Source organism: Citrus sinensis, chromosome 2, assembly GCF_022201045.2.
Source record: "Citrus sinensis cultivar Valencia sweet orange chromosome 2, DVS_A1.0, whole genome shotgun sequence".
NCBI classification, from domain to species: domain Eukaryota; kingdom Viridiplantae; phylum Streptophyta; class Magnoliopsida; order Sapindales; family Rutaceae; genus Citrus; species Citrus sinensis.
In genome coordinates this window covers 29,884,056-29,900,053 of record NC_068557.1, presented here as the reverse complement: position 1 = coordinate 29,900,053, position 15,998 = coordinate 29,884,056, and the positions used below count along the sequence as shown (strand labels likewise).

At 33.0% G+C, this 15,998-nt stretch overlaps 3 protein-coding genes and 1 long non-coding RNA gene across 4 annotated transcripts; 2 read left to right on the top strand and 2 right to left on the bottom strand.

The window, feature by feature from the left end:
• Positions 1–916, bottom strand: LOC112497273 (uncharacterized). Its single transcript, XR_003063992.2, has 2 exons — positions 411–916; positions 1–304 (listed from the first exon to the last, which is right to left on the bottom strand). It is a non-coding gene; the product is annotated as an uncharacterized LOC112497273 (long non-coding RNA).
• A 4,186-nt stretch (positions 917–5,102) lies between these two features.
• On the bottom strand, positions 5,103–5,810 carry LOC107175466 (pentatricopeptide repeat-containing protein At2g20710, mitochondrial-like). The gene is made up of 2 exons (XM_015526885.2): positions 5,498–5,810; positions 5,103–5,377 (listed from the first exon to the last, which is right to left on the bottom strand). Exons 1-2 carry the CDS (start codon positions 5,808–5,810, stop codon positions 5,103–5,105), a joined length of 588 nt encoding a protein of 195 aa, XP_015382371.2.
• A 5,347-nt stretch (positions 5,811–11,157) lies between these two features.
• LOC102629624 (heat stress transcription factor B-2a-like) lies at positions 11,158–12,191 on the top strand. The gene is made up of 2 exons (XM_006467745.4): positions 11,158–11,651; positions 11,767–12,191. Exons 1-2 carry the CDS (start codon positions 11,364–11,366, stop codon positions 12,109–12,111), a joined length of 633 nt encoding a protein of 210 aa, XP_006467808.1. The 5' UTR covers positions 11,158–11,363; the 3' UTR covers positions 12,112–12,191.
• A 1,122-nt stretch (positions 12,192–13,313) lies between these two features.
• Positions 13,314–15,874, top strand: LOC102629903 (pentatricopeptide repeat-containing protein At4g21705, mitochondrial). Its single transcript, XM_006467746.4, has 2 exons — positions 13,314–13,630; positions 14,467–15,874. Exons 1-2 carry the CDS (start codon positions 13,382–13,384, stop codon positions 15,706–15,708), a joined length of 1,491 nt encoding a protein of 496 aa, XP_006467809.2. The 5' UTR covers positions 13,314–13,381; the 3' UTR covers positions 15,709–15,874.
• Positions 15,875–15,998: the final 124 nt, after the last annotated feature.

Below are 15,998 nucleotides of genomic sequence, written 5' to 3'. Positions count from 1 at the left end.
TCACCCTAATATACTCAAATATTTTCATTCATTCTTTAGATGACATAAAGGAACATACTAATAATACAAGTTTCATCTTTTCAAAAAATAATAATAATAAAGTAAAAAAAAAAATGCAATCAATACTTAATGATTATTGCTTGCATAAGATGGGCCTTTGCCCTAATAATTCAATCAGAGCCCATATCCGATAGTTTTTCATTTATTTTGAAGACACTGTACGTTTGGAAGTAACATAAACATTCTCGTCATCATCTCCGGCGCCCGAGGCAGAGAAGATCAAACTTCGACTCCAAAAAACGATCTAAAAAGGGCAGCAAGCACATGCAAAATGAAACGATATGTAAAAATTTGAAGCACAAAATTCTACATATAAAATTCAGAATCAAGTTTGACGTTTGAGCCTATACATCTAGCTACATGCGTGCGTGCGTGCGTGCAGCCTATTGTGCATCCGGCCTCCCTTCATCTTTCGGTCTTACTTTGAATTGCCAAGAACAACGACCTGGTTCTGCTCATTGCACTTTTAGCTGCTGAATGTTTCACAAAGAATTTCTAAGTGCTACTCAACTCAAGGTTGATTTTTTTTTTTTTTCCCCGTGGAAAATATGGTGACAAAGCTGAGGAGGCGTGATATAGATGAGTAGTGCTGTACGTATTTATCGGCTTGCCATAATTGAAGATTTCAAGAGATTACATGAATAAAATTTGCTAAAATAAGAAGACTTTTTTTTTTTGTTATTATTTTAGAATGTTTCGTTAATTGGCTGTAAAATAGTTAAAATTTGTTCAAGGATTTTGATTTTACTTCCTTCAGAAGCAAAGAAAATCTGATGCTTTTGGTTTTCATTGATTAGCCCTTATACTGCCTAAAAAGCAAATGGTGTAAATAACTTCCAAACTTAATTTTGATAGTCATTTATCACATCAATTGAAATACACATTTATATCTTAATTTTGTAAAATAAAATATAATAATTGGCTATGACTACACCCATAACACGTGCACTGTTAAATTATTAGATTTTTTTTTTTAGTTTTTATTAACTTCGGGGTTATCTAGCACTGCCTAGACAATGGGGTAGAGGCACCAAGTCGGGGACCCCTAATTTCTCTAAACAATTCAAATCAATACTGTTGATTTTCTAAACCAATCATGCAGTTTTGTTTTATTACCTAAGGTCATACTTTGTTGGTTGATGCGGGAACCAAATCATCATGAATTTATAGGAATAAAGAATAGATCCCTTTCAATCTCTAAGAACGAAATGCTATGAAACTTCACGATTGGATCATAATGGAATTATGTTTCTGATGATTGAAGGACGATCACAAAATTGGAAAATTCCCTCACGAAGTAAAAACCCCTGTTTTATTTTTCCCTCTCTCTCACTCTCCTTTTAGTATTACTTTGATTATTACTTAAAATATTTCTCACTCTCCTTTTAGTATTACTTTGATTATTACTTAAAATATTTTCAGTCACCCATGTAGTGTTTATATAGTACAATAAATATAGTCTAATTCAAATAAAATTCTCAAAATTATTTGAATAAACTAGATCTTATGTCATTAGGATTAAAAAATAAAACACTAAGTTTATATTATATGAATCCTAGATAAGTTATATAATGTTAAACTTATCCCTAACGTTGGATGTAATCAGCCTATCATGGGCACCTAACAAATACTATAAAAGTAAATTATAAATGGCTTATTAATTAATTCTCTATGATTCATGTCTTGTTCACAATTAATTAATTAGAGAGTATAAATGTGTTTTTTATTTAATATGGTAAAAGATAATGGAGTGGGAAAAACTAAAATTAATTTTTTAACCCCCTACTTTCCAAGATTATTTTTGTATCATAGAGATAACAATTGCAAAGCAAAATGTTTTTTTTTTTTTTTTTTTAAAGATATGGTAGCATTTACAATTTTCCTTTTAACTATCATTGACACGTGAATTTCTACATAGAAAAAACTCATATCAGGAAAAGATCATAATCCTTGTACATTAGGTAACTCCTTTGTTTTTTTTTTTTTTTAAATAAAAATTCAACAGGTAGCTCATTTAACATAACAAACTCCAGAAGTTGATGTCAGATCAAACCCCACTTGACGATCACAGCTCCATGGAAGAAGAAGGTTTAAATGAAAACCAGCCCACGCTTTGCGGAGGACTTGTACATGACTCATCAACCAAGCACAAAGTGAATAATGTAATGCACACATTCACTTGTAACACTTCTCCACTGTAAGCCAAGCTATCCAGGGATTCCGCCAAGTCATATAGGCTACGATTATTTCATTTCATTTTCACTCGAATCAATTCGACTAGCCCAAATGACTTTCTTCAGGATTTACTAGAGTTATACAAGGGCTCGAATGCCTGGACAGGGGCGTTTCCACCTCTTTGAATTGCCAAGAACAACGATCTTCTTGTTATCCCCCTCACATTGAGCGGTGGAATGCAACTTGATGAACACATGCTGGCCGGGTTGGAGAAAGAAATTCTGAACGCTGTATATAAAAAGTGTAGTTTCTGCATTGCTGTTTGGTTTATATATGTTCAAATGGGGATACTCCAGTTATTGGGTTGTTATACAATAGCAGATTTGTTTGAGATTACGTTTTAAAACATTGCCATAGCAGATCTGTTTGAGATTACGTTTTAAAACATTGCTAAAATGAGAAGATTTCTTTATTATTACAGAATCCAAATATCAGATTCTCAATCATATATTTGGTTATAGTTGTGTGGTGTAAGTCAAGCTCAATTTAAAATTGGCAAATGGATTCTGTAACGCTGCATTTACTTTACAGATTGAAAAATCCAAATTCAAAATTATAATTGTTGACGGTATTTACTTTATTTAAAATAAAGGTGGAAGTGAAAATTACTTAAGTGGAACCCATGGTAATATGGGACTAGTGAATGGGAGTTTAATTCTTGGGGGTGGAAATGAGACGCCATCCCAGAACTATCCATTTTGTCCCCGTTAAATTTTTATAATTTCCAGAATGCCCTTAATTAAGTTCTGTCATTTTTGCATTGTGGTTCCTACGAAATTTATGAAAACACCTAAAAGTAGGTGTAATATTTGCAAATAGGTCATTCATTATTTATTGTTGTTATAATAATAAAAGGGAAATATAATGTTATGCCAAATACAAAAAATACTAAGTATAACAATTATAAAAGGGTATTTTAATAACTTATGACAATTCATTCTAATTTCAAGATAAAATAAAAATATCAATAGTAAAATAAATAATTTATTTTGATACTCATTTCTTATTGAGATTATTAATTAGTAAATGCATCATAATTACAAAGGAATCTTATTGAGATTGTTAATTAGTAAAGATTTTTCCTTTTTCATTATCACATAATAAGAAATTAGATTCTCAATTGCATACAAGTCGGTAAAATGGTTAATAATCGCAAGGCTTTTGATTTTCTTTCCTCAGAAAGAAGGTTTGCTGCTTTCGGCTTTTCCGTAGTTACTAATTAGCACCTCAAATTTTCTAAATTCAAACTGCCAAGCACACCCCCGTGAGTTGAAGGGATAATTAGAAAAAAATAAAAGAACAAGAAATAAGTTGTAATGGGGGCTTTTGCACATTTTTTTAAATGTAAATGGTACCGCTTTGTTTGTACATTGGAAAATTAGGATAACACATAAAGTAAATGAATGATGGGTAGGTGAGGAGTAATGAGGGAATATCATAGAATTGAACTTCTCTCTTGCAATTGAGCATCCATAAAAACTAAATTTGGAATTAATTTTGCGGGAAAAAAAATAAATTCTATGCCACTATATACCATACACAACAAAGGTAAGTATATGAATAAGGTGTAATTTAAAAATAAGAGAATCCCTTACTTTAATAAAATAAATAACAAGTTAAAAGATAAAACAATGCACACTCTAATACAATGTAATTTTATCTTATAGTAAATAATTATCTGTATTTTTTTCTCACTTGTTTATTTTTATATTAAAATAAATAATTTCCTTATTGTAAAACTACTCTATGAATGAGACTATAGGTTTCTCAATTTATCAAATTGTCATTCGCCCTATCCTGGCTTTTGGATCCCTTGCATTTCCACTTTACCCATTTGTGTGGACTAGAGTGCAATGACTCCAAAACTTGAAGCCCTAAAACGGCTGTGTTTTGAGTAAGTGAGTTCACGTGCTGCACGCGTGTTACTCCTTTCACCAAGCTTAAGGAAAAACGGCATTGCTTTCAGCTGTTTTGCGCAAGCTTTAGTGCAGCACGTGAGATTGCATGTGAGAAGGGAATCAAATCTGTTATGAAGCTGTTATGCGCGCGTCAAAAATCTGTGCAATCTGGGTTTCAATATCAGGGCTATAAAGAGGCTGATCGTTGAAGCAAATTGCATGGGATTTTGAGAGTTTTCCAGAGAGATCTAAGAAAGCGAGAAAGAGTCTTCTTGTTTCTTGTAATCTCCTCTGTATTAGCTCTGTAAAATTCATCTTGAATCATCAATAAAGCTTTTTCTGTGGCTTCTCCCGTGGATGTAGATTGAGCATTTATGCAGAATCGAACCACATTAAATCCTGTTCTTTGTGTGAGTGTGTTTGATTCCAGTTCAAGTTAATCTTCTGTTTTCAATCTCCATTAACCTAGAGCTAAGGTTTGAATCGGCATTGAAGCTTCAGATTGGTGTTGGTTTAATTGCAACTTGAACAGATCTTGACAAGGTTCTTGGGCAGTGGTTTATTGCTAATAAGAGAACAAAGCAATCAAATCACTACAATTTGGCAATCCCCCACTCAAGTAGTCAGTTCCAATTAATTATAAGATTTTCCATTTCTCACCCTTTATATAATTCATCATCTGTCGTGAGCAGCCCAGAAATAATACCTTCATCCGTCAATAACTTTAAGAACCTACCAGCACCTTCCACGTCTCCCCTTCCTTCCATATATTCCACACAGGTACCCAGAGTTTCTTTCCGGGCGTCCATCCAGGTGAACAAACAGAGATTGCTTCTTCATTGCTTCCACTGCCTTAGGGATCTGATTATACTCAACACACCCTCTTGCCAAACAATACCAGGCATCAACTTAAGTTACGCCTTTTTTTGTTTCTGCATGATTTATAAGGGATTGAGCTTTTTCTAAAAGACCATTTTTGCAATGTGCATCAATCAATGAACTGGGAAGCCCGAAATCATAAGGCAGATTCTTGGATGTCCAATTTCTAAGTGTCTTCTCAGCACCTTTGACATCATCAAGCTTCAAAAGCAAGCCCATCATGGTCATATAACCTTTGTTGAATACTTTCCTCGTTTGCCCATAATGCTTCCAGATGCGGTACAACTGATCTTTCTTGCCAGCTTCTGCATAAAGTTTTGAGGACCAGCTCAAATGCATTGCTGCTATTCCTCTTGGTTGCTATCAGTCCTTCCGACTTTTTCAGCATTGTCATTGCTTTGTCTACTCGGCCCACTTTTAGGTACCCATGTACAGCAAAACAGCAAGAAGATTGAAATCAAGCACCATCTGAGGATTGGACTCCGTCATATTAATTATTTTATCCATTCCATGAATATCAGAAGCAGCAGCATATGCACTGGGCCGGATGCCTAAAGTAAATTGGTCCCCATTGATGCTCTTTTCTTCCATTTCAAGCATCAGAGCATCTATTTTTTCACGATTTCCCGTAAGATAATTGAGAATCATCATAATATAGCAATAAATAGTCCTCCTTGCAAACCCCATGTCCTTCATCTCCTGCACGACCATCTCTGCTTTCTCCACAAGACATTTCATGGGCATAGCAGTGGAGCATGGACTTTTATGCTGCGTTTATTTTTTGGATTGGAGTGGGAATCCTTGGATTAGGAGTGTGGAGTGGGAGTGAGAGTAGGGTGTTTACTTAGACTAAATGAAAGTATGGATTGTCAATCAGAATCCCAATTATTTGTTTACTTTGTCTTGGATTGAGAATAAATTATTTTAAATTACAATTTTATCCTTATGTAAAGAATTATTATTTGTAAATAAAAAATATATTTGGAAAATAAAATAAATATTTTATTATATTTATAAATTAATAATAATTACTAATATTCCTAATTATGTAAATCATAATTTTTTATTAATTTAAATTTAAATTATGTGAATAAAAATTATTAATATTAGCAACACAAATGAAATATTATTATTGATAATATAGTACAAAATTAATTTTTTAGAATAAAATATTTATTATTATTAATTAAATAATTAATTAATATTTATAAAAATTAATGTTTAATATTATTAATTTAAATATAATATTTATTTATTTTATTTTTATTAAATTTAATAAATAAATATGTTATAATTATTATTTTTAATAAATATGATATTATTTATTTTATTAAATGTGATATTATTTATTTTATTAAATATAATATTATTTATTTTAATTATGAGGGTAAAATGGGAAAAGGGGGGAGTGGATTCCCACTCCCACCTCCCCCCACTCCCCACTCTAAAATTAAGTGGGACCCACATAGTGGGAATCCCACTCCCCTTTTTTTAAGATAAATAAACACTAGAGTGGGAGAAATTCACATTCCACGCTCCCACTCCTTAAAAGTTTTGAAATGTTATCAAAATAAATCTCTGCTTGTTCTACGCCGTGGACTTCAAAGATTAAATTCAAACGAGAAGGAATGTACAATTTGTCGGTCATCCACCGAGACAGCTAAGAAGCAAATGATAAGGCAGGGCAAGCACAAATTACAAACTGACAGGAAAAGTTGGCATCATTGAAGATACTTAGTGCGTTTGGGGCAGCGCACCGAGCGGCTGCCCCAAACGCACTAAGTAAAGGGTCATGCGCCATCACATCGCGTGGCGTGTATATTAGAAGTAAAATTCCTCAATACAACAAAAGGCCTGGACAATTACATCCCAAAAAGGAAACAAAAACATTTATTTATTGCTTACAATCGCAAAAATGCACTATGCACCAAATATAAAAGAACACAATTAACTCCTCCAAATGAATCAAGTTGGCGATTTTGACTAACCCATTTGCTTTAATTACGCAAAAAGTAGTACAACCATATAAAGGATGTAAAACAAAAATACAAAATTTTAAAGCGTTCCACAAAATGATAACCAAACCTCAAGAGCATGTTTAAACCAAATCCTATACAGTACGTAGGAGCTGTTCACTGTCCACAGGGTTGCCTCCTTTGAGCCATTGATCAAGAACAAGTATTACTACCCCAGTGGTAAAACCTTCTGTACAGAGACGCTCGCGTCACTCGCGCTGACGCTGCAGGGGAATAGAAACGGCTTTTGATTGCTTGAGAAACAAATAAAGAACGTACATTGAGCTTGCTGCAGAGTGAAAAGGTTCCTTTCTTCTGTTATTGCGGAGAAATTGGTGCAGAGATACGAATTCAGGTTTTAAGGGTTAGAATACAAAAATAAAATAAAACTGAGCAATGCTAAAGAAAGAGAAAAATGAGAATATTTGATATAAAATTTTTAAGTCATCAATTGCTATGTATACATATTAAAATATTAAATATACATGATTCCATGCATATTGAAGTAAATTTTATTTAAAATTATGTTTATTTTAATCATTTATATTCTAAAAATAATTTAATAATAAAATTAATTAAACACATATAACAAATTTTAAAATTTATTAATAATTAACCGATTCTCTTCGCAACTTATTATTTTCACAATATAACTAATAACCCACTGCTCTTACTAACAAAATAGTATTAGCAAATCTCAACCCCTCAGTCCCCACCAGTCCTTGTCCACCGTACCACCGCCACACGACTTGGTTGGAAATGTTTCACTTTACTTTTCTTTTCTTTTTCTTTTTTTCATTTTATAAACAAACAATTAATTTATTTCTATGTTTTTCTTTATTTTCTACCAGCCCAAATTCCAAAGCGTCGAATAATAACTAAAGGAGGAAAGGGATGCGTATTTTTTTGAAATTATAAAAAAATAGAGGATATGAATATATGATAAGGGTGGATAGGTGGAGATATCTCAACTAGGGGTGGGCATCAATCCACCTAACCCGTGAATCCGATCCAACTCATGTGATATTTTACGGATTAGATTGGGTTGTTAAATTCTCAACCCGCACTATTTGTAAGTTGGGATGAGTTAAATTTTTTTAACCCAATTCAACCCGTCAGCCCGTATATCTATATATAAATTATTATAGAAATTTTGATATTTTATATAAATATGAAAACTTTGAAATGTTGAATTTGTTCTAAGGATTTTAATATTTGTATTTTTTTAGTTTATCTAATTAATTAATTTATTTTTGTTCACTAATTAATTAGACTATAATAATATTTTTTTTTTCAAAAGCCCAATCCAATCAACATAACTCAACCGGTCAACCCGTATGTGTGTACAAATTATTATATAAATTTTGATATTTCATATAAAAATTAAAAAATATAAATATAAAATTTTTGAAATGTTGGATTTGTTCTAAAGATTTTAATATTTGTATTTTTTAGTTTTTTAATTAATTAATTTATTTTTGTTCACTTTTTAATTAAAACTATAAAAGTGAATTTTTTAAAAGTCCAACCCAATCCGACCCAACCTGCAGTTTTGCGGGTTGGGTTGAGATATGTAATGGGTTGGGTCGGGTTGAAAATTTTCAACCCGCTCTACATGCGGGTTGGGTCGGGTTGAATATCAACTCGACCCGTGCCCACCCCTAATCTCAACCTTCATTATTATTATAAATTCACATTATGTTTAAAAATAATTGTAAAGAGTTCACATTATTTTTAAAATATGTAAACCAATAAAAAAATTGATATTAAATTCTTCCTATAATATTTTTCATTTAGGTATCATTGACCATTAAAGTTATTTTAAAATAAGCTTTGTTTGACTGTTTTATCTTAATAATATAAAACAAATAAGTTATCTTAAAAAATATGAGCTCTTATATTTAATAATTATTTCAGTATTTAATTTTATTTAATTATATATCCAAAATTCTTTTTTATTTATATTTTATTAAGATAATATGAACTTAATATAAATATTTCTTGAAAGTGAAATGAATTAACTATAATTAGGGAGGGAAATATCATCACCCATATGAAAAATACCATCTCAGAACGTTCCTTTCACTGAATATTAAACGACATGCAGTCTTTAAAGAGCCGCCACTTGAATATAACTGGATAGCATCAAGAATTCTTCTTGTAGAAAACTTCTCGAAACCATTTTTGTTTTTTATACCATTCTTATTCATTTCTACGGTGATATTTTCCTTTGTGGTGATTTCAAACGTGATTGATGGTAGTTTCCCATTGGAGACTAATGCTAATTCTTTACGTTTTCTAAGGAATTATTAATAATTGTATTTTTGGGTTTTATTAATCTAGGTGAAAAACAAAAACGTGTAAATTCTACAAGAAGATTAATGTACACTTCATGTCTCATGATTATGGATGCTTTCTGGAAAAAAAAAGTGTTCAGATTGATAATTAACATAAGCACGTTGCTGAAATGCTATTGGAAACACCTAACAGGCTTTTAACATTGGTCAAAAAGCTTGCGAGGCTAGCAACCAATTCCAGGCAGTTCTCGCTTCTTACCATAGTTTTGAGATTAGAGCATATTTAATCAAAGTTCTTTTTTCTTTTTTTATTTTCGAAAATTAAAAAAAAAAAAGTAAGATTGGGGGCGGGCAAATATTAATCGAAGTTAAATAATATTTGTATACTTTGTCAAAACCCTTAGTAATGATCTTTTGGACGACAACATACATTTTTATATCGCGGACGCTTAATATGATCAAATCACATTAATATAAAAAAGAAAAAGAAAAGAAAAGAAAAAAATGTCTACTACAGTCCTGCCCATTACATCACGTTTGAAGAAATCTATCACGGTCTTTCAAATTTTGGTCAGAATTATCGGCGTTCTCCTTTGCCTCTTTTTAGTATTCAGAACAAGGGTGATGGTTCTCATGGATGACTAATGAATCATCTGATGGTCACATACATTCAATGCGCATCCAAAAGAGGGAAATTTACACCAATAGCTATAAAAATTTTAATTTTTTTCATCTTAACCCCCCAAATAAATTTCTATCAACATTAGCCATAAAAGAACCTTTGAGACCAAAATACCCCTCTCTCTCATCTCTCCCCCAACACTCTCTTTCACCCATCTCTCCCAAAACTTGTTGCGACATGTTCCCTGTCGCGTGAAGCTTCATGCGACAGGCAACCTGTCGCTAGATTCACCCACGGCTGGCAGTTCACTGAAACTCTCGAGCAAGTTCAAAAAATAACTCATACCACTATGTGATGCCGATTAGTGTTGGATCCAGATAGATTATGATCGAATTTCACTTTTATCGTTGCATTTTGTCGTCGCTGTTGGTTGATGATTTAAGAGTGGAAAGCTGTCTTTGGTTTGACGAAATGGGAGAAAGAAAGTTGCTTTTAGTTTGTAAAGAAGGGTAATTTGGGGAAAAAAGCGTGTGTTTGGCTAATGTTAATAGAAAAAAATTGAGAGGGTTAATTGTGAAAATAACAAAAATTTTATGATTATTTTCGTAAATTTCTCAAAAGATTGGATACAATTTTCCGTGGCTTTTGCACGATCTTCAATAAAATCAATTGAATTGAACATATCTTATACGATTATGTTTCAATAAACAGACGTATCATATAATATAATGAAATTTTTGATGGTGAGCCCATCAAATCAATTCTCTAATAATGTTATATATATCAGTGAATTGGATTAGAATTCTCTCTTTTTTTTTTTTTTTGGATAGAGTATAGTCTCTCTTTATTTTTTAAATTTAATTAAAATTTTGATTTAATTATAAATTAAGTGAAAAAAATTAGCTTAATTTTAAATATTAAAATGTAAAACTCAAGACTACTTATTTTAATTTTAATGATTAATCTAATAATTAAAAAAAGGGGTGAGAATACTTGTCCCAATAAAGTAATTGGTCTTAAATGAACATGAATGAGTCGTGAAACTTCCAACACTTTTTTCAAAAATCCTCTTATATACGACAGTTTTTTATATATCAGATTCAACGATTCAGGATCTACTTGTTTCCTTTGTAGGAATATATAAATATTTTAGCCCTAAAAGTTGCATGTGCACTAAGAAAAAATTTCAAAAGGTGACGCGAAAGTATAACAACAAATTGATTGTAAAAAAAAATCAAGAAACTTCAGTCCACCTTCCACGGCGCTACCAGTAGCAGCTATAGCTTACCAGAGCCAGCATTATAAGTAGAAGGCTGCTGTGGAACAAAGAAAAGTTTAGAGCTCTTGCCTCTTGCATATGGCAAAGAAATTTCTAGAGCTCAACAATGAAGGCACGAGCACGAATTCATCGACAAGCCAGTCGTCTCCAAGAACAAAGAGTCCCGCTCCGTTTTTGTGCAAGACGTATGATTTGTTACAAGAAAGAGATGATGACGATGATGACGGCAACAAGAAAATTGTTTCCTGGAACGCACAAGGAAATGGGTTTGTAGTATGGTCACCGGCCGAGTTCTCGGAGCTCATGTTGCCTAAATACTTCAAGCACAACAATTTCTCTAGCTTCATTCGCCAGCTTAATACCTATGTCAGCGTTAGCCTTAAATACTACATACATATATTTATATATAATATCCTTGTTTACATCAATTTTGGCTTGGCTTTGTTTTTTATCAACAATATTAATATGTAATTTGTAGCAGGGATTCAAGAAGACATCACCGAAGCAATGGGAATTTAGGCACGACAAGTTTCGGAGGGGCTGCAGGCATTTGTTAGTGGAGATTGTTAGAAAGAAAAGTGATCCCAGCGTGTTTCCAGCTTACTTGAAGGCAGCTTCTAATGAAGGGAGTATTGCATCAGCTGCCGGGAAGGAACATAATAATCACTTGTTACTCATGGAGGAGAATGAGAGTCTAAAGAGAGAGAGGCTGCAGCTGCAGATGCAAATTGCTGAATTTAAAGCACTAGAGATTAAGTTGTTGGATTCTCTTTCTCAGTACATGGGGAATTTTAATCATCAGAATAAAGTTAGGAGATTGTGTTAACCAGAAACTTGCAACAATTAAATGTGTCTAGCTCCTTGTTAATTAATGGATTTTGTCAATTCTCCCACTTTGAATTCCTACTTTGATTTCATCCCTTTGAAATTCTTTATTTCCATTCCCAGTAAAATTAATTAAGTTTGAAAACTTGAGTAATTAGAACATTGAAATTCTGCATAAGGCACCTTCTGTCTGTGCTACAAGGCACATCTTTGACCAGATAATCATGCATCTAAGTTATAGAACATTGATCCATGGAGTTTAATTAATAAATTATAATAGCATTGATACTACTCATTGGTTAAATATGGTTTTATGGACTCAATGATATGTTTGATTTGGAAAAGATTATTGATGACATTTTTTTTTATTTCTAAAATCCTTCATTACTTTTCACGTGACCCAATTATATTTGTATCATATACAGTAAAAGTTTTTTTTTTATAATAATACTTTATGCAAGAATAACCTTCATATTGTAATAGGGTTGCAATTTTTCTAAATCTTGTCTCAAAAATTTTACTTCCGCAAAATATATAAGATACGTTATATTAAATTTTAAAATACAATAAATATTTTTCTAAAATTATTTGGGACAATGATCTATTTTTTAGAGTTATTATCACATCTTTGAACCTGTAAGTACACAATCACTTGCTAAAAATTGATGTTAAAAAAATTTATAACTTATCCATTGATTAATTATTAATATAGTGTATAATTTACTTATGTATCACTTGCATTAATTTAGTTAAATCAAACAATAATTATTGTAACTACACCTTGATTAAATTATAACATTTTGATAATAATTAAATTAGTTTGGTTCAAATATTCTAACTATTGACAAGTTTTACCGATACTTATTTTTTTTAATTAAGAGAACAACACATTTATATAACGAAAAATGATTTCAATGATGCCAAATGCTAATGGCCGAGGATGATGTGGGCATAAACGACATTCCGTTAGTTGAGTCATTCAATAAACGACTTAACGTCGTTATTTTTATTGGAGTACCGACACCAATAACAGTTTTATTTGATTTTAGGACGACAAGACAAAATGTTCAATGAGATGTCGGTTACATTTTTCTACAGAATTGACATGCCATTCGCTTAGTTTGCAAAAGAACGACTTGTCATTTTTTTCCGAATGAAACGAGTTGCTCACCTGTGACCTGTATGCTGCTGTGCCAATAAACCTGTCTCTGTCTGTGAAGTATGAAGTCTGAACCCAAAAACCCTACTCGAGTTGAAAAACCCTAAAAAGCATGATACCAAAATTGAAGCTGTCAACAAACACCCAGATCCACAATGCAGTTTTTAGCAGATTTTACTATACAAATAGGATCAATAAAACAACCTTATACTCAATAATTAGCCCATTAGGTAACCCTGGCACAAGAATTGAGCCGGAGCTTGATAATTGGGTCAAAAATGGAAACAAGGTTCGGGTTGGGGAGCTTCAACGCATTATTCGCGATCTTCGCAAGCGAAAGCGGTTCTCTCAAGCCCTTGAGGTTTGGATTCTTTTGTAATTGAAAATTTCTCATTTCTGGGTGCTTAGAAATTTTTTATTTTATTTTTCGAAAAAAAATCAATCAGTTAAGCTTGAACCAAGCTAAAAAATAGTTTTTCCAAATGTCGATTTGCCTACTGGCCATTTTATTGGAAATTGATGGTTTAACCTCTTATGTTGTTAAATGTTATGTAATGCATCTTCTAGGCAGAAGATAGAGATAATAGTATAAAGATGTGAGGTTTTAGTTTTTCAACCAATTGTGCCTCAGTTACAATTTAAAGCTATTGTGAAACTGAAGACACAACAGGAGACTTAGTTGATGATGCAGTGAGATTTAGAGTCTGTAGTTTTTTTTTTTTTTTGTGTTGGTGAGTATGCCTGTGGGTCAAAGTTGATAACAAGAAAGTATGATACTTCAATCTGAATCTAAGGTTTGTGGAAATCTTAAGCCTTAGCCTAGTAGTCATGGAAGCAAAATAATTGTTGATTTTGTTTCAGAAATAGGCAGGAGGGTATTGAAATAAGGAAGTTTACTGCAGAAAAAGGCACTTCTCTGTTTTCTTTCTTCTTCTGGCACTCAAATCAGGCATTGTTATTTATATCAGCTAATTTGTATCAATATTTGAATCATGCATCTTAGCTCTAGGTTTCATGGAGAATGTAATGATGCAACCATGGAAATATTTATTTGTACCTAGTTAGGCAACCAATGAGCAACACGTAGTTGGTTATGTATTTTGGACTATTTAGTCTTCAAGAGAGCTGTTTAACAAACACAGAAAAATGTCCTAGAATGAGAATAGTTGTTCAAATATGTTGTCTTTTTGGTTGCAGGTTTCTGATTGGATGAACAGGAAAGGTATTTGTGTTTTTGCACCATGTGACCATGCTGTGCAGTTGGATTTGATTGGTAGGGTCCATGGATTTCTTTCTGCAGAAAGCTATTTCAGTAACTTGAAGGACGATGAGAAAACTTATCAGACTTATGGAGCTCTTCTAAATTGTTATGTGCGACAGCGCCAAACTGACAAGGCTCTCTCCCATTTCCGGAAAATGAAGGAGATGGGGATTGCATTATCGACTCTAACTTACAATGACATCATGTGCCTCTACTCAAAAACTGGTCAGTATGAGAAGGTTCCCGATGTGCTAACTGAGATGAAGGCAACAAATATCTTCCCTGACAACTTCAGCTACAGAATCTGCATCAATTCCTATGGTGCAAGATCTGATCTTGAGGGGATGGAAATTATCTTAAGAGAAATGGAGAGCCAACCTCACATTGTTTTGGACTGGAGCACATATGCCTCTGCTGCCCATTTTTACATAAAAGCTAACCTTATTGATAAAGCATCAGATGTTTTGAAGAAAGCAGAAGAGAGACTTGAGCAGAAAGATGGGATTGGCTATAACTTTTTGATATCACTCTATGCTAGTTTAGGGAATAAGTCTGAGGTCCTGAGATTGTGGGATTTAGAGAAAACAGCTTGTAAGAGGTATATCAACCGGGACTACATCACCATGCTGGAAGCTTTGATGAAGCTTGGTGAACATGAAGAAGCTGAGAAAGTGCTAAAGGAGTGGGAATTATCTGGCAATTCCTATGATACCCGCATACCCAATGCTATCATTATTGGATACTGTAATAATGGATTGGTCCAGAATGCAGAAGCCATTCTTGAAGACTTGGTGGAGAAAGGAAAGGCTACCACCCCTAACAGTTGGGCAGTTGTTGCAGCCGGTTACTTTGATGCAGGTAAGACAGAGAGAGGTTTTCAGTGCATGAAGGCTGCCCTCTCTGTATATGTGGAGGGAAAGGGATGGAAACCTGACCCGAAGGTGATTACAAGTATTTTGAGTAAGCTGGGTGATGAAGGTAGCGTTCAAGACGTGGAAGCTTTTGTGGCTGCGCTGAGGACTGTCATCCCTATGAACAGGCAAATGTATCATGCGTTCATAAAGGCAAATATAAGAAATGGGAAGGGAGTGGATGAACTTTTGGACAGCATGAAAGCTGACGGAATAGACGAGGATGAGGAAACAAAGGAAATACTTGTGTGTACGATGGAAAAGTAAATTTAATTACAAGTTTATTCTTTTCCTCCCAGCAAACAATGCGGCCGATTTTGGCTGTCCAAACAGGTGTTCTCTCACGTAGGATCTGAATATTATTTAAGTTGTAGACGATTTTCCCAATGCAAAATTTTGTTATTGTTTGCAAATATATAATAATTTTAAAATAGTACTGTTGTCTGTTTAGAAAATTATTATATCCAGAAAACCTTCCAAGAAGAAACGCTGATACAACACATGAACTGCTCCTTCACTCATCCTGAACAATAATTGGTAAAGGCATTTTATAACAT

What these genes read in the sequence shown, in the direction of transcription:
- LOC107175466 (XM_015526885.2), bottom strand. Translation starts at nt 5,810, where the DNA reads ATGAAATGTCTTGTGGAGAAAGCAGAGATGGTCGTGCAGGAGATGAAG. An exon ending in TGCTGTTTTGCTGTACATGG is followed by an intron (nt 5,378 to 5,497) that starts GTACCTAAAAGT and finishes AACTTTATGCAG; the next exon opens with AAGCTGGCAAGAAAGATCAG.
- LOC102629624 (XM_006467745.4), top strand. Translation starts at nt 11,364, where the DNA reads ATGGCAAAGAAATTTCTAGAGCTCAACAATGAAGGCACGAGCACGAAT. An exon ending in TTCGCCAGCTTAATACCTAT is followed by an intron (nt 11,652 to 11,766) that starts GTCAGCGTTAGC and finishes AATTTGTAGCAG; the next exon opens with GGATTCAAGAAGACATCACC.
- LOC102629903 (XM_006467746.4), top strand. Translation starts at nt 13,382, where the DNA reads ATGATACCAAAATTGAAGCTGTCAACAAACACCCAGATCCACAATGCA. An exon ending in GGTTCTCTCAAGCCCTTGAG is followed by an intron (nt 13,631 to 14,466) that starts GTTTGGATTCTT and finishes TTTTGGTTGCAG; the next exon opens with GTTTCTGATTGGATGAACAG.